At 35.1% G+C, this 18,309-nt stretch overlaps 1 protein-coding gene and 1 pseudogene across 2 annotated transcripts in view; one reads left to right on the top strand and one right to left on the bottom strand.

Annotated features, from left to right (window-relative positions):
• Positions 1-16,069, top strand: part of DSC1 (desmocollin 1) — a 30,745-nt gene extending 14,676 nt beyond the window's left edge. Inside the window, exons 7-17 of one of the 2 annotated variants that reach the window (XM_032421328.1) lie at positions 120-286; positions 737-871; positions 2,305-2,490; positions 4,059-4,318; positions 4,402-4,544; positions 8,422-8,634; positions 9,900-10,139; positions 11,731-11,849; positions 12,789-13,043; positions 13,786-13,831; positions 13,913-14,110. In XM_032421328.1, the coding sequence (XP_032277219.1) occupies positions 120-286; positions 737-871; positions 2,305-2,490; positions 4,059-4,318; positions 4,402-4,544; positions 8,422-8,634; positions 9,900-10,139; positions 11,731-11,849; positions 12,789-13,043; positions 13,786-13,821 (1,754 nt within the window). In that variant the 3' untranslated portion in view covers positions 13,822-13,831; positions 13,913-14,110. Of the gene's footprint in view, positions 1-119; positions 287-736; positions 872-2,304; positions 2,491-4,058; positions 4,319-4,401; positions 4,545-8,421; positions 8,635-9,899; positions 10,140-11,730; positions 11,850-12,788; positions 13,044-13,785; positions 13,832-13,912 lie in introns of both variants that reach the window. The other variant, XM_032421327.1, reaches the window with a different exon arrangement.
• LOC116642827 lies at positions 8,697-9,348 on the bottom strand (annotated as a pseudogene).
• Positions 16,070-18,309: the final 2,240 nt, after the last annotated feature.

Consider the following 18,309-nt stretch of genomic DNA (forward strand, 5'->3'; position numbering starts at 1 on the left):
TTGTAAAATCAATATACTTGTCATTTTGGGGAGAATAGGCTACGACCATAGCTTGTTTGTTTGTAATTCAATCATATGGCTCTTTTAAGTTGTTGACAATATGGGATTTATCTGAACAGGAACTTCGGTGGGACAAGTGACTGCCATAGACCTCGATGAACCTGACACTCTCCATACTCGTCTGAAATATAAAATCTTACAGCAAATCCCAGATCATCCAAAGCATTTCTCCATACATCCAGACACAGGTGTCATCACCACAACTACACCTTTGCTGGATAGAGAAGTAATGAACTGATTAACTAATTTTACAGTCACTAAACTATATTCAAACTGGTAATGAACTCCCAGAGGAGTCTGACCACCTCTCCAAGCTTGCTTCCATACGGGCTGTGCTTAGGGCTTCTCTGGATACTTCCTTTGTGTCTACAAAGATTTGGGGAAGGTACAAGGAATTAGATAAGTTCTCACTTAAGATCATTGACCTGATGTGATGTGTGGATGTGAAATAGCTTTAAATTTTGAAATTTTGTTAGACATATCAGGTTTCTATTGTACTGACTAGCCAATCTCTTGTTCTGTATTTATATTTAAGGTGGCCTTTCTTTTTTTTTTGTAAAAAAATAAAAAAAGGAATGTAAAACAATCAGAGCCTACACATGGCTATGAGAATTGCAAGTTATAGGAAATAGAAGTGTTCATCAATATACCTTTTTCTTTCTTTTTTTTTTTTCAGCATTGTGATACATACAAGTTAGTAATGGAAGTGCGAGACATGGGGGGCCAACCTTTTGGTTTATTTAATACAGGAACAATTACTATTTCACTTGAGGATGAAAATGACAATCCACCATATTTTACCGAAACTTCTGTGAGTATATCTTTGTATTCATTTACCTAGGTTCATTTACTTTTTCAAAAAAACACACAAGGAAATTGGTAGTTCTGTGAGATTACGTATTTTGGTTTTAAGAGCTACCACTGACAGATAACATGTAAAAAATATGATTTCTGTAAAAATAATTGAAGAACCAGTTATTTCTAAATGCTAGGAAAAAAACTACTCTTGGCTATCTAAGGGCTTCTTTGTCCTTGATGTTGTTCATGTATTCACCATTTTCTTGGATGCCAAGTTCTGTTATTGGATGCTTTGGATTTAAATTTATTTTATAGAGTGCAGGAAAGGATGCCTTGGATTTAAATTTATTTTATAGAGTGCAGGAAAAGAGGCCCTCTCTCTCTCTCTCTGGTATCCTTTGCACTTCAACTTCCTAAGATGCAAAAGAGATTATCTTTATATCCTCTGCTTTGCTGGGACATCAATAAGTACAGTGTGGCCCTCCCATTATCTATATGCAGATCCTCCCAGCATCATGTATGAGTGAAATTTCCCTTAGGAAGTACACAATACAAGAAATATATATAGGATGACACTTCCAGGAAATGGCTCTTCTTTCCTGAACTTTTAGTAAGTGATCATTTTTTCATTAATCTATACCAGAGTACAAGTTAGAGAAGAGAAAACCTTCAGTGATAGGCACATTCATACAGTGTTTTATATGAATCCCTACAATTTGTAAGGATATGTTTATCCCCTAGTTTATTTGAGAAAATGAAAAGTCAGTTAAGTAATTTGCTTATGATCTCATACATATAGACCATGTAAGAGGAAAAACTGGGATTAGAATCAAGATCTGTTATACTCCAAAGGCTATGAGGTTATCATCCTTCCTTGAATTCATTTTACATTTCTAGAAGATTCTGGTTTACTACTTTTTTAAATCTTTTAATATAATATGCTTCTGTAGCGGTATTTCTTTTTTGGAGGGAAGAGGAAAAAATGTGATTTAATTTCTCAAAAAAAGGAAAAACTTTTTCCTTAAAATGTTTGCTAAGGAATCAGAAGTAAATTAAAAACAAAAATTGGCATAATAACAAGTCATCCAGTAATAATAAGAAATCAATGTAGGTTATAATTATCTATAAGTGTTGAAGGCTTAATATGTTAATATAAAAGGGGCCATAGGCTATAATTATTGAGGAGATTCAGAATAGAGACAAATCTGAGGGCTTGAGTGATTTCAGAGAAGTTTAGAAGTTAAGACATGAATTAGTCTTTGAAGAATGGATAAGATTTGAGAAAGCAGTTTAGTGAGGAAAGAAGTAATTTTTGCATGAAATTTGTAAATTCTTTCCAATTTATGATTGCATGTTCCCATATAACTTTATTTTCTTTTTCTTTAAATGTAGAAAATCATGTTGTTAAAGCTATGAATTTATCATAACAAGAGGCAATTGTTTTAGTATTTTACAGAAGTAGAAGAAAACAGAATTGACGTCGAGATTTTACGAATGGCGGTACATGACCAGGACTTGCCAAACACTCCTCACTCAAAGGCTGTCTACAAGATCCTACAGGGAAATGAAAATGGAAACTTCAAAATTAGCACAGACCCCAATACAAATGAAGCAGTCTTGTGTGTTGTCAAGGTAAACCACAACAAAACGATCAAGCAATACTTTAAAAAATACTAATGTACACTTGGGCATTGATATCTACATATCTATATCCTACATATTATACATCTCTATAGTAATTCCTGTATGTATATGGCTAGAGAATTGCAGTGCGATGCTGAAATGATTTACATTTGTTTACTTAAATATTTTAATTATTATTATTTTACCCTTATTTTTTTTCTTAGAAGATGGGCATTGCAGACACAAAACACATTGTTCTCTATACATGGGGAAAACCAAGGCAAAGAAATATTGTATTAGTAATCAAATATTAGTCTTAGAAGGAGTCTTAGACACCCACTTGTCCCTTACTTTATAGAACACAAGACAGAGAGAAATGGAAGAACCACTACTGGAAATCAAACCTCTAGATTTTTCAATTGCCTTCATGCTCATATTATACTTTTACTTCTCTATGATGTATAAGACAGACTATTTATTAAAAATTCAACAGCTATTCCCATTAATCCTCCTATATTTGAGGTAGCCAGTGCTTTGGGATTTTAAAAATTCAGTCGCAATTACTAGTACCCAGAATGATAAACTGAATCTGGTTCCTTTCTCCCTTCCAAGTACTAACCAGGCCTGAACCTGCTTAGCTTCTGAGATCAGACATGATCAGGCGTATTCAAGGTGGTATGGCTGTAGACACACCTAGTTCCTTTCTGTGTCCTTCTACCCATTGCCCTTACTAACCTCTGACATATTTTCCCTGATTAATTTCTTAGGGACAGTGTATTTTCTTAGAGGCTACATGCACAAGTCGTACTTTCCTCCTAAGATTTTTAGAAAATGCCCTTTATTATATTGCTTATTCTTTCTCTCACTCACTCTCTTTTTCTTTCTCTTACTGGGTTTTTTTTTTCTTTTTTATTGTTTTTGTGGGGTCTAGGTTTCTTTCTCTTGCTTTCCTTTTTCTGTTATCTTGACAGATTTCAGTCTCTAATTGTTTAACCATTGTTTCAAGATTCTTTCTTATTCAGTTCAGGACTGAGCACTTTGATTAGGAGCTATACAACCTTAAATATAATAATTAAAAAAACCCCTAAATATAATATAAGATGCTACTAGATAGTATCACTATAATTTTTACATATACATTCAGAGGAACTGCTCCATTATAACCAAATCTCATGTCCTAGTGGTCTAATTATTTTATATACTTCTTCTTATACTCTTTATATACTTCTGTTGTCTTAGGTATCACTGTTATCCCATTTGATAAATTTGGATTTATTCAAACACTTATTCTGTATTTCTATTAATATTTAAACTTGTAATGAAAAAAACTGAAGGCAGGACCTTCCCGAAGAAAAGTGAGAAGAAAAATTGGTTAAATCGTCAACAGTTTTGCATTTGATAGTGCTTATCATTATAGGAAGTCAACTATTAGTCTTTAACTACATTAGCACCTGCTTTTGGTAACATTTTATACACAAAAATGATATTCCTTTTTGTGCTAAAACTTGGAATCGTAATTATAAGTCTTCTATATATAGTGTTACAAATTGACTGATTAAAGTATGTTTATTGAACAGCCATTGAACTATGAAGTCAATCACCAGGTTATTCTGCAAATTGGTGTACTTAATGAAGCACAATTCACTAAAGCAGCAAATTCAAAAACTCCTACTATGTGCACCACAACTGTCACTGTTAAAATTAAAGACCGTGATGAGGGTCCTGAATGCCAACCTCCAGTAAAAGTTATTCAGAGTAGAGATGGCCTCCAACCTGGAGAAGAATTGCAGGGATACAAAGCTTTGGATCCAGAAACACGCAGTGGTGAAGGCTTAAGGTAAGGTATTCTTCAAAATGACATATTTTGAGATTATATCCACTCTTTGGTTTGAGCATTTGCATTTGATTTCTAAAAATTAGGTATAAGAAGATAGGAGATGAAGATAACTGGTTTGAAATTAATGAACACACCGGTGACTTGAGAACTATAAAAGTGCTAGATAGAGAATCAAAATTTGTAAAAAACGACCGTTACAATGTCTCCGTGGTTGCAATGGATACAGGTGAGTGCAATTTTCTAGAAATAGAGGATATACTTTTAAGGAAATCTTGGGGTGAACTTTGTTTACTTTCATATTAGAAGTTCATGCAAAACAGATTTGCATTGATTGCTCAATTTATTGGAGACCACCCAATGTCCAGTGCATCAGTAATGCAAAACTAGGAAGTGATGAATGGCCGAAGACATGGTGGCATCCTCCAAGATCTCCATTTTTTTTTAGGAGTACATATTTGGATTATTATGGTTTGAACTTGTTGAAAGGGTTTAGCCCTCCTAAAACAGTTGGGTTCAAGATATGTCTGTTCTGAGCCTCTCTTAATGGGCTTACCCTATTTCCTAAGAAATGGTCAAAAGATGACTCAAGTCTTTTGTGGTGGTTTGCAATCCTTCTCCAAGGTTAATCCTAGAAATTACCTTGTGAAGAAATGTCCTTCAAATGTCATAAAGTAGTAATTTCCAAATCCTTTTGAATGTACACTCCTCGAAGTACGCCATTTTTGAATGTGGACCATTACAATGGGCTACAGTGTATGCCCTGACAGTTTTGTTTGTTTGTTTTGTAATGCAAGTGCCTGCCTGACGTAAGCTTTGATTGCTAAGGCATCAGCTTCGAAGATGGCTATCTGGAATAAACATTGCCAAGCAGACTAGAAAATGATCCAGACCAAATCACAATAGCTCTACCATCCCAAGCTCCTTTGTTTTAGAGATCTTGCTTGATTTTAGTAACTGACCCCTGCGGCCACTAGTTTTTTCACTTCCGAGCTCTTTAAATTTCTACTCTTATGTCTTAAATTAACCAGTAAAGAGTAAGCTCGAGGAACCCTCAGCCCCCACTCTTGACCCCAATAAAAGCAGTATCCCAGGCTTGCTTTTTTTCTCCCTGCCCCCCACAACCTCGCTGTGTGGCCCCGGGAGTGCCACATAATTTCCGGGACGTGTAAGTAATAAACCTTTTTTTTCCCCCAAGTTTCCTGATGGTTGGGACACCTTGCAATCATATAAGAACCACAAGGGCCAGTCTAGCCACAAAATTGTTTATCTACAGGCTGAGAGCCACACACAGCAATCTCCTTATATATGTTTGTATACATGTGCTACTAGGCTAATGTATGCACCATAAAAATGCACAAACAAGCACTTGTAAAGTACTATTTCCATGTGCCAAAAATATCTAGTTTTCAAAATCTAAAAGAAAAACTAAATGACCTTCCCTTTCTCTTGATACCTCTCACACAGGCTTTTAATGTAGTTCTTTCAATATAGGTAGAAAAAAAAACTACTAAAGAATGGAGAAAACATTAGCTGAGAAATATCGTTAATGTTGCGGCCACTCTAAAACCCTGGGTGATTTGCTACTCCTGCATAAGCAGAAGTGAAAGCTGAATGGTTTAAAAGCACAATTATGATGTCAAAGAAGGATTTACATTTACTCGTTTATTTCACAAATGTTGATAGTCCAGTAAGTTCCAAGTACTAGGCAAATTACCATGGAAACTAGAATTTAGAAGACAAGGCCAAATTCTCATATGATATGAAAGAAAGGATTACTATATTCTCATAAGAGGTTCTTGGTATGACAACTTTCCCCATAGAAGATTGTATGGATATCATAAGAAGTAGAAATTAGTTAAGAGCTGCCCCGATTAAAGGATAAAGGGGAGTTTCGCTTAGCTAGCGACAGGAAAATGAAATACTATTTGAAGAGAAGGAAAATACAGAGAATAGAAATATAAGAAATTAACTTTGTCTTTTGTTGCTAAAAATACAAGGAAATGAAATGCCAAATCTTTAAGAATCTATGCCCCAGGCTCATGGATAACCTAGGTGTGCTCACGAAGAAGTAAAGACATGGATGTCATAGACATTTTACTGTAAGACCACATGGTGACATCAATGCTTTTGTGTATTTGAACTTTAATCCATTAATATATACTTCCAAGGACCAAATATATAATGTTATGTTTCCACATGAATGTTTAGTTTTGGTGCTCATAAATATTTCAAGATGATGACCTAGACTAGACTTTCTTCTAGCTTTCTTTGAATCCAATTTCTTTACTTTTGTTTCTCGTGTCAGTCTTCTTTGTCAAGCAGACCGGTTTCCCTGCTGTCATTCTAGAAAGCACTGTTTTATGCACCCTCTGCCTAGTATAGCTCTGCCCCTCCTTTTGAAATTCAGGTCCCTTAACTTCTTCAAATGAATGACAGTCACATCTTCTATGACTGTTTCCACTTGCCTGTGTTCAGTTCTTCTCTTAATACCTCTTAAGTCTCCCTTCCCTGGGGATGATATGTTAATTATCACAAGTAATGTATCTTTTCTATAAAAGGGTGTTTCATTGCTTCTCATTTATATCATGTTCCTCTAACGAATTGTGCTAATTAACTCACATCTTTGTTAGTTTGCTGATTTTGAAGCTGTTACTTGTATTCAAATTTATCTACAAATTTCTGGCCGTATCAAAATGTTTATATCCTATTGCAGATTTCTTATTAGAAGAGCTGTATCTCTCTTTTATTTCTAGATATTGTAAAATTTGTTCAGATAGAATAATTTTTAAAGAGGTATATAAAATAGTGTACTTTTGTGAAGTAATTTAAAAATAACTTTTAATAAATTAATTTTGTAGTTATTCAACAGAAAATCATCACTGAAATATACTACAAGATATGGCTTAAGTGTTATTTCAAATTAAAAATGGATTATATTTGCCTAGGATTTATAGTGGTCTTTATGATAAATGCTGAATTTATCTAATGCTCCAAATTTAGACCAGCATTCGAAGCAAAAAAATGAGAAACTGTATCAATTATTTTTATGTTCATTTCAATTTTGAAATCTTACCATTTATCGTAGTTTATTATCTTCTCACAAATGGTAAAATTTAGACATGTTTTTTGAACTTCATTATCTCTTAAACACAAATAATGGGCAATATTTTCATTAAAGATATTGAGACTTAAGGTGTAAAGCATTAGGCCAGTAACAGTGGCCATCTGGAGATGAGTAATAGCTCCTAGGCCCAAAACATATTTATTGAATTAGGGAGGGGGTGCAAACTTATTTTTATGGTTTGTTCAACTAAGTTTTTTGTAAAGTATAAAATAGTAATTGCATTATGTTCAAGGTGTTAGTATGAAGTTATAAGTTAGTCAAGAAATGCTAGGCAGATCATTAGGCTCTCAAGATGAACATGACTTAGCTCTTAGGATGAACAGGTTCACAGTTCAGTGTGTGAGACGGTGATGAGCAAAGTGTTCTGAGAAATCAAAGGAGAATATTGCTGCCGTTGTCCATAGATGTCACGGCAAGTTTCAAGAGGAGTTATCTGAGTGGATTCTTGAAGGATAACAAAGTATTACCAGGCAAAGAGAAAGAGAAAAGTAGTCCCAGCAGTGGCAACGGAATGTACCAAAGCAAACAGCAAAGAGTGCACCTAGTGGGTTTGATGAGAAGTTTTACAAAGTTCAGGCAAAGAATATGTGAGGAAATGAGTCAGAAGAGGAAGTCAAAGGAAGTGATTGATGACCAAATGTGAAGTTTTTGTATATTCAAGATGAATATATGCTCTTCACAAAGAAATCTGTAAGAAATCAATTTTATTTTCAAGTGGCTATTCTGTAATGACATTGCTCATAATCTCATGCCTTTTCATTTTAAAAAGCACCTCAAGATAACATCTGATAGAGCCATCAATCTTCAAGGAAGAGTGACATATCACTATTTTGTATTTGTAGCAATGGTATTTGTGATCCAAAAGTATGTGAAAATCAAGTTCAGACAGCCACTAGAAAGCAAATGTCAGCTGTGTATCACAGATATGTTGAAAATACGTTTTTAAGTGAAGAAATACCCTATTTTTTATTTTTCTTAGATGGCAGATCTTGCACAGGAACATTAGTAGTTCTTTTGGAAGATTGTAATGATCACCCACCGCAAATTGATAAAGAAGTGACAATTTGTCAGCATGCTAAGGATTATGCTGTTCTGAAACCTGTAGATGCTGATGGACCCGACAATGGTCCACCTTTTCAATTCTTTCTGGATAATTCTGCCAACAAACTTTGGAATTTAGAAACAAAGGATGGTATGTAATTATGCTAAATCTTCTAATCAGTGGGAACTTAAGATGGTTGATGGTTTTGACATTCACCTTAGTTCATTATGATAAATAAACGTTCATATTAGGAAATTATTTTATTGATCCCCCACAAAGGATAATACCTTGTTTTTAAATTTATTATTATTATTATTATTTTAAAAGCTCTTGTTAGCATTTAATGAATCTCCCTCCACATGGCTTCAAGCTACCAGGACACAGACCTACCCCACCCCCTGCCACCACACACACACGCACACACACACACACACACACACACACACACTTAATCTTCTCCTCCACTCTTCCACTGAAGAATCTGACCTTCACGATGGCAGGCTGTTTGGGGAGCTTTCCTTCTCCAAAACTTTGCAGTAGCCGGGGCGCAGCACATCAGTGATAGGAGCATCTCCAGTCTTGTTTTGGGCAGCATTTACCCGTGTCTGCTCACTGCCCCAGGTCCACAGTTTGTCAAGGTCGACAGTTGGGCAGAAGCTCTGGTTCCTCTCTAAGTGGTAATGCCTCATACTAACTTTTCCAAAGTGACCTGGGTGATACTTGTCAAAGTTGATCTGGTGGTGAAGCATGCATGCCCCAGCATCACCCCCGCCTCCTGGGTGCTTCCAGTGTTAGCCCATGCGGCCGTGGCCGTGGCTCACGTGGCCCCCAAAGTTTCTGGGTTTTCCTCAGTCTGGATGGCATGTTGGCAGCCCAGACAAAAGAGCAACACCTTACCTTTTAAAAGCAATGGATAATATATTTATATTTAGACTCTTGTTCCAAATATCTTTTAAGAAAACACATCAATCCATTTTAATATAATATTTGAGTAATGTTAAATATAGATTAGTCTAATGTAAGTGTAGAGCAATATTAATTCATTTTCCTGGTTTTTCAAGAAATCAAAATCATTTTTAAGAAATAAAAATGAGGGGCACCTGGGTAGTCAGTAGGTTAAGTGTCTGTTGGACTTTTGATTTCAGTTCAGGTCATGATCTCAGGGTTGTGAGATTGAGCCCTGTTTTGGGCTCCATCCTGGGCATGGAGTTGCCTTAGGATTCTCTCTGTCCCTCCTCTGTCTCCGTCTCTCCCCCTCAAAAAAGAAAGAAAGAAAGAAAAAAGAACCACTAGAGTTTTTCCTTTAAGCTAAATTCTGCACCTTCAAACCCCTACCCTACCCCAAGCATACCAAGTAGGAATAATATTGTGATTAAAAGGTCATATCAATATACATGCTGTCTTTTTTTCCCTAGGTAAAACTGCCATTCTTCATCAGCGGCAAATTCTTGATTATAACATTTATAATGTGCCTATCATAATAAAAGATAGACATGGTTTACATGCAAAACACATGTTAACGGTGAGAGTATGTGACTGTACAACCCCATCTGACTGTAAAATGAATTTTAAAACTGTGAGAGATGTTAAGCCAAACGTAATACTTGGAAGATGGGCTATTCTTGCCATGGTGTTGGGTTCCGCATTGCTGTTATGTAAGTATAATTATCTAAAATGTGTTAGTTGAAGGTTTATCTAATATTTAAAATATATATATGGTAGTTCTTTATTTAATGACCTTTATAGTCTTTGGTAAATGTGTCCTTTTAAAACTCTTGTGTGTACTATGTGACTGGGGGTTTCAATTCACAGAAGAAACATATCAGTAAGAGCAGATTAAATTTAAACTAATTTTAAGGTGTACACTTAGTTCTTCCAATAAGAAGGTGTGAGACACTGGATAGATCATTTCCTCTTCTTTGAGCTCATTTTTCCACAAGTATAATAAAGAGGTTGGTTAAGATTCCCTCCCATACAAAACATAGTCTTTTAACCACCAAGTTTATGCACAGGAAGAATTAATGAAGAGTACTTACAAAATTCACATAGATGTTTATGCTCACTGTTATTAATGAAGGGATTTAACATACATCTTTTTTTTTTTAAGATTTTATTTATTTATTTGACAGAGAGAGACAGCGAGAGAGGGAACACAAGTTGGGGGAGTGGGAGAGGGAGAGTCAGGCTTCCCGCCGAGCAGGGAGCCCGATGGCGGGGTTCGATCCCAGGACCCTGGGATCATGACCTGAGCCAAAGGCAGCTGCTTAACCAACTGAGCCACCCAGGTGCCCTGATTTAACATACATCTTAAGAAGACTCCAATGAAGCGTGACTGGCTGGCTCAGTCAAAAGAGCACACAACTCTCGATCTCAGGGTTGTGAGTTTGAACCCCATGTTGAGTGTAGAGTTACTTAAAAATAAATAAATAAACTTAAAAAAGAAAGAAAATTGGAATTCTAAAAAAAAAAAAAGACTCCTGTTAGTGGAAAATGGTCATATGGTGAGCCACTGAGGAAAACAATACATGCAAAGGATGTTAAGATTTTGCATTCTGCGAACTTTTTTTCAAGATGCAAAAGTGATGGAAATCATTGCCCACACTTCTTTCATCTCTTCTTCCCACTCACCTTCCCTCAAGCCTTCCTCTCTTTTTCAATAATTTATTTGACTACAGAACCTATTTGCATTTACAGACCTTCCCCATAGTCTTTACTGTGTCCTAATTCATTGATTTGAGTTTCAGGTTAAACTGGACGTTCCCCTTAGCACAGTGATTACACTTTCAAAACTGGGCACAGATTTTATGTAACTGCTTTTCATGTTTGTATTTAGGCCTAATGCCCTTTGAGTGTGTTCTGTATGGATTTGAATTATCAATAATACTAGCTTAAATTTCAATCAAAGGGAGTTACTATTTCAGTGTGGAGGAAATAAGAGAAACATTTAAGTTAATTCTGGACTTGGGAAGAGACCTGTTAATAAACTATGCTCACTTCATCCTTCTTACTTTTAATTGATCTTTTTCTCATTCAGCCTAATAACATAATCTCAATAAGACAGTGATGGTCTATATACTAATACATTTGTTAATATTCTGTTTTAAATTTCATGACCCAAAGGGATCTTAATTTATAGAACAAATTCTTTAAAGTTCTGCAAAGAAACTTTTAAAATATCATGATTTAAATGATATACTCCAGCATGAAAAAATGCTATTTTACTTAAATACTTTTTTTATTTTTTAGGTATTCTGTTTACTTGTTTCTGTGTTACTGCCAAGAGAACAGTAAAGAAATGTTTTCCAGATGTAGCCCAGCAAAATTTAATTGTGTCAAACACTGAAGGACCCGGAGAAGAAGTGATGGTAAATTAGATTTCACTTCCGAATGAATTGTATGGTGATCCAATGATAACAGCTGATTATTACATAATAATAGTAATAATAATAACAACTAATGTTTATTGAGCACTTACTATGCCAAGCAGAACTCCACCTGCTCTGCATGCATTAACTCATTTTTTTTTTTTTTAAGATTTTATCTATTTCTTTGAGAGAGAGAGCAAAACTGAGAGAGCACATGTGGTGGGGAGGGGCCGAAGGAGAGGGAGAAGCAGATTCCCCGCTGAGCAGGGAGCCCAACGCGGGGCTTGATGCGGGGCTTGATCCCAGGACCCTGAGATCATGACCTGAGCCAAAGGCAGATGCTTAACCAACTGAGCCACGAGGCATCCCTGGGTTAACTCATTAAACTTCATAATTCTATTGTATTAGTTTCATAGGACTGCAAAGAATCACAAACTGGTAGTTCCTTGACTTAGGGCAGCATAAATCAGATCTTCATATGGCATTCTTCTCCCTGTGTGCGTGTCCATGTCCAAATTTTACCTTACCCACCCTGAGTGTGGCCTTATCTTAATTTAACTAAATACATATGTAATGACCTATTTTCTTTTTTTTTTTTTTAAAGATTTTATTTATTTATTTGACAGACAGATAGAGAGAGAGCACAAGTAGGCAGAGTGGCAGGCAGAGGGAGAGGGAGAAGCAGGCTCTCCGCTGAGCAGGGAGCCAGACGTGGGGCTCGATCCCAGGACCCCAGGATCATGACCTGAGCCGAAGGCAGCCGCTTAACCGACTGAGCCACCCAGGCGCCCCTGTAATGACCTATTTTCAAACAAGATCACATTCTAAGGCATTGAGGGTTAGGGCTTCAACATAATGAATTTTGATGGGAAAGAAATGAAAGGAAATTGTTAGTTTCAATTTGATTCACTCATTTTACAACTCTACCTTTATTATTAGGAAGCAAATATTAGACTCCCCACACAGACATCCAACATTTGTGACACAAGCATGTCTGTTGGCACTCTTGGTGGCCAAGGAGCCAAAACACAGCAAAGCTTTGAGATGGTCAAAGGTGGCTACACTTTGGATTCCAGCAAAGGAGGTGGACATCAGACCTTGGAATCTGTCAAGGGAGCAGGACAGGGAGTAATGGAGCCTGGCAGATACACCTATACCGACTGGCACAGCTTTACCCAACCTCGGCTTGGCGAGGTGAGTGCCAATGTCTTCGAGTTCCTATTCCATGGAAGTTAAAAATGATTTATAAATCAGGATTTCCCAAAAGTTTTACTCCTCAGGCACGTGGAACTCATCACCTTTTGAGTCTTTAATTATCATAGATACGGATTTCAGGCCCAAGCCCAAAGGGAAAAATGATCTTTCCAAGTTTAATTTTTAAAATAAGGTTTACAAAACTACACAACTATCTAGGAATGGCATATGTATACATGTTTAGGGAGTGTAAGAAGACTGGTAGCTTCTTCTGTAAAAATTACCAGGAAAATCACCTGGAATGAAAGATTTGTGTAGAGTGATGCACGGATCATAATTTATAAACATTTTTTAGTGTACTGAATCCTCTGTGTAGTTATGAAGGCCTGGCTATCAACATCAACCAGACAGACTGTTCAGCTTTTATTTTGGGTTTTAGTTCCTTGTTTTAGGTTCAGAGTAATCAATATTGGTTATTATTAGCCAGTTGAATACATTACATTATTGTCACTATATAACTGTTTATAAACAGAAGCCTATATTTGTTCCCCCAAATATGTGAAGAAGCTGAAAAGATACATTAGAACTATACAGATCTTATGTTCAAATGGGAAACTGTAGGTTAGCTTTGTAATATGTATCTTTAATTTTCATAAATGTGTTCATGAGGAGCATTTATGTATCTGCTATGTTTTCAGAATGAATATAATACACACCAATCATGTGCATTTTTTGTATGTAGGAATCCATTAGAGGACACACTCTGATTAAAAATTAAACAGTAAAAGGTAAATCAAAGACATTATTTTTATGCTAATATGTTTAGGTGTCTTTAAAAAAATAATAAAATGTGCTCTTTTTTGACACAGAAGGTGTTTCTGTGTGGACAAGACGAGGAGCATAGACATTCTGAAGACTACGTGCGTTCGTATAACTATGAAGGAAAAGGGTCTATGGCCGGCTCTGTAGGCTGTTGCAGTGATCGGCAGGAAGAAGAAGGGCTTGAGTTTCTAGATCATCTGGAACCCAAATTTAGGACGCTAGCAAAGACATGTGTAAAAAAATAAATGTGTTTTAACAGAGAAACATCTACAAATGCATATGTAGGAATTTACTGGATGTAAAATGATAGCAGCATCTGCTAATATGTTTGTTTATTGGAAGTAAACTTTGAGTCATGTATAGATAAGGATACTATAAATACAAAGCTCCCCTAAATTCTCCTCGTCTGATATAACTTCCATATTCGCTAGAAAGAAAAGTTTCATGTGTTAATTTTCTTTTATATGCATGTATATATTGCCCTTTTCAGGACTCTACCAATGTGCATTCTTGCATCTTCTATTCGAAAACTTATGTTACTCTCTATGCTATGAAAGTGTGTGGTGGGAGAGCTGGGTATTGTCGAAGCAAATGAAAAATGAATTTTAATTTGAGATGGAAATTAAATATTTTCTTCAAAATTCTGGGGAGATTGCTCTTAGAAATATTCTTAGAAATACTGTCTTTGGTGCCAGAGAATTGATTCTTCTACCTGAGTGGCTATGTATTGAAGGACTTTTAAGTATCCTTTGGTGCAGTCTTCAATTTGGTAAATAAGTATTCATTTCTCACTGCACTTTTCACACTGCAGAGGTGCTCCCAGCACTGGTTGCTTTCAGGAGCCTTCAGCGCTTGGTCCTTGGATCTCTGCCCATATGGATGCATAATCAGGTTCCTACAGCTTCTACGTTTGTTGGAAAGGCATGGACCAGAACAAGCCCACAATAACGTGAGCCACAGAGATTTTTAAGGATCAGATGGGAGGATTTCCAAGAAAGAATTGTAACCTTGATGCCCATGGTTGACTTAGACTCACAAATATGTTTTGTTTGCCCATCAGGATGTACTATTACCTTTTTAAAATATAAATACCTTGGCAGAAACATGCACTGTCTAGTTTGACAGAGGCCCACCATCTTCAAGCATTTGTAAAACCAGCCTGGCAAACATGAGACTTGCAATCCTGATCCACGGTGCTTAGCCTTTTAAATATGCTAAAAATGGAATGAGCATCCATATTGGAATTTAATACTCTGCCTACCTTGGTAATTACTTTAAGAAAATGGAAAGTCTAAAATAACAAATTTCTAGCATGTAAATGTTAAAACATGGAAATCTATGAAAGCAACACTTAACCAAACAATTGTTGAATGATGGATAAATGAATGAACATATGAGTTAATAAATTATTTTGAATGTATAACATTTAAATAGGGTATTATATTGTATTAAAATAGAAAGAAACTATATATTTCAATAATATTTTAATAGTCTTTTGTGCCAAACACTCTAAATTTATAAACAATAACAGTATATATCACATAGAAATTTCTCATTCAGACCAAAAAACTCTTTCATTTTCTTTAATCTATTAGCTAGTAAACTATTGAAAAGAGTGGTTGATTTTTTAAAATTTTGTAATTATTCTTCTTATTCTCAATTACAGCTTCTGATTAAAGCTGTTTCTTGATGTGAAATTGGATATTAGAACAGAATATAAAAGTAGTTTTAATAAATAAATATTTTATTTTATAGGATGTCCACAATGTATGATTTTTATAGCAATTGTGAGTAAAATAATTTTGGGGGGTTAATGCAATTTCTGTTGTCTGAGGTATACATTACTCTGACAATGGTACCTGTTTGGAAATCTTTAAGTATAATATTAAAAATTTGGAAATAAATCATGCCATGTTATATTCTTGAATGTAGGTGCAGAACATTTTCTGAGCAATTAAAAACCATTAGCTGAACATTAACTTATATGTGTTTGTTTATGTTTTCATTTCTTATATTTACTTAAATAGGAAAGAGAAATTTTATATCTGAACGTAAAGTACAGCTAAAGGCTTAAGGTTAGCAAAATAAGACACTCTAAAGGTATTACCAGAATTGTTAGAAAGTACGGAAAATGAATTTGTATTAAGCAGTTTTGGCTATTTTAAATATTTTCAAATATTATTAAAATTTATCTTGCAAAGGAACTATGATTTGTCTTTTATTTAGGAAATCCATGTTCTCTGTTTACACTCAAAATTAAATGTTATTTGTATGACTGATAAAATTTATGAAACTCCAATGGCCTGTTTACCAATTTAGTTTGTTAATAAAACATTTTATATTTTTATGGATTATTTCATATAAGTTAATCATCAATTGTCAATAAATAAGTCATTATGAATTGTTCTTCTGTAATTAAATCTATAGTTAGGGAAAATATACAATTAAGTTTTTCTTATCTTGATTCAGATCTCAAAAGTATTCCATGTTGAAAAAAATCCCATGGTACACCAAGATAGATGAAAATTGATACGATTATTATAAATTAGCTTTGTTAAATACCTCTTTAACTTTACTGAGCTTTCAATTCTCGAGTTTATTAAAAATATTTTATAAAAGTTGATATCTATGCTTATGTTTACTTTTAAAAAATGGAATATGCTGTTATTTGGAAATTGTTCACAATAGATGTTTTAGAGTTGAGGATTTTTATTATCATAGAAAAGAAAAGCTAACTCCATTTTGTGGTGTCTTAGCTTTAAAAGCCCTGTACGAGTTGAAAATCCTCAATTAGATTAGGGTAATGAAACAAAACAAATTATGTATATTTCTGCATGTCTCTGGTCTCTTACCTGCTTTTCTAATAAATCTGAAGGAACACTGCATTTGTCTTTCTACTTACACAGGGAAAAGAAAGAGCAGAACGCATTACTAAGAATGGATAGACCCTTGTATATTTTGTATGGTTCAGGAAAATTAAGTGAGCATAATTTTTAAAAACTCTTTGAAAGGATAGTGTTGCATAAAAAAAATAATAAAAATCACACTTAATCTCAAATCCTTATCACTAACAATTAAATAACCACATTCAAATATACGAATAAACTATATAAGAAGCATCATAGAAACAAATATGTTAAGTACATTCATAACACATTTTGTAAAGATTGATCGAATTATTTTAAAGTCTTCAGTGTTGAAGAACAAAAATTTAACTGAATAGATTTGAAGATGTAATTGGCTTTACTTAGGACTCGTGAATCTACCAGGATCCCCTCTAGTAGACAGGCTCTCTGAGGAGCTGTGCAAAATGGAAGGTTTTTATAGCAGAAGAAGGGGGTGAGGGGAGAAAGTCCTTAGCAAAAGAAAAGAAAGGATTGTTTTGGGCCAGGCATTATTATGCAGATTACCTCACTGATGCTGATCAGGAAATTTCAGATTGACTTTTGAAAGGTCACACTTCTGGGAGAGTCTGAAATTACAATTAAGTCATGGATTGCTGTCCTGGGGGCAAATGACTCCATTCTGGGCCTGTTGTTTCTTTCCCAACACTATTTAAAGTAAGTTTTTTGATTGATAAGAATAAAATGCCCTTTGATAAAGCCAATCTACAGTTAGAAGTTGTTTGTTTCCAAACTGTAGAGAAAAAAAAAATTAGAAATGAGTGTAGACTTCCTCTATATTTGGTCCAACTTTTTTTTTTTTAAAAGATTTAGTTATTTATTTGCGAGAGTGCGTGCGACCAAGCGCAAGCGGGAGCAAGCGCACGCATGAGCAGGGGGAAGGGCAGAGGGAAAGGGAGAGAGAATCCTCAAGCAGACTCTGCTTGGCCTGCACGGGCCTTGATCCCGGGACCCTGAGACAACATTTTTAAAATTTAGTTGTCAGTGTGCAATAATTAACACCTTTAATTTTGGAGTGTTCTTATTTGCCCATGTTTAGGGACCTTTAAATGCTATAACATGGAATTATTAATGTTAAAAAGAAACTTCAAGGCTTCTTTTGAGATAGCTGAGGTTTTAGCTAGAATTCATACTAAAAATTCCTGTAGCATTATTTTCTGCCAGAACTCTGTAATCCAAAGTGGAAATGAAAGAATTCCCTTGCTTTGGCTTTGCCTCTCCTAATGTATTTAGAAAATTGAGGAATTAAGGGTAGATGACATTTATATAGTTTATTTATATAAAATTTAAAATCCAAATTCACAAAGACATTTCATTCATAGTAGGTATTCTACAAGATGGAAATGTTACTGTCCATGCCCTCTGTATTTCTCACCTGTCTGAGATCTATGCTGAAATTCTATCAAGTGCTTCTTGAAATGTGATTGCTGGACCAGCAGCAACAACGTCACAAAGGAACTTGTTAGAGAAGTTAATTTTGGGGTCCTTCCCCCAGATCCATTAGATAGGAAACAGGGAGGGTGAGACGCTCTTGGCATTGC

The sequence above is a fragment of the Phoca vitulina genome, unplaced genomic scaffold (assembly GCF_004348235.1).
Source record: "Phoca vitulina isolate PV1807 unplaced genomic scaffold, GSC_HSeal_1.0 scaffold24, whole genome shotgun sequence".
NCBI classification, from domain to species: domain Eukaryota; kingdom Metazoa; phylum Chordata; class Mammalia; order Carnivora; family Phocidae; genus Phoca; species Phoca vitulina.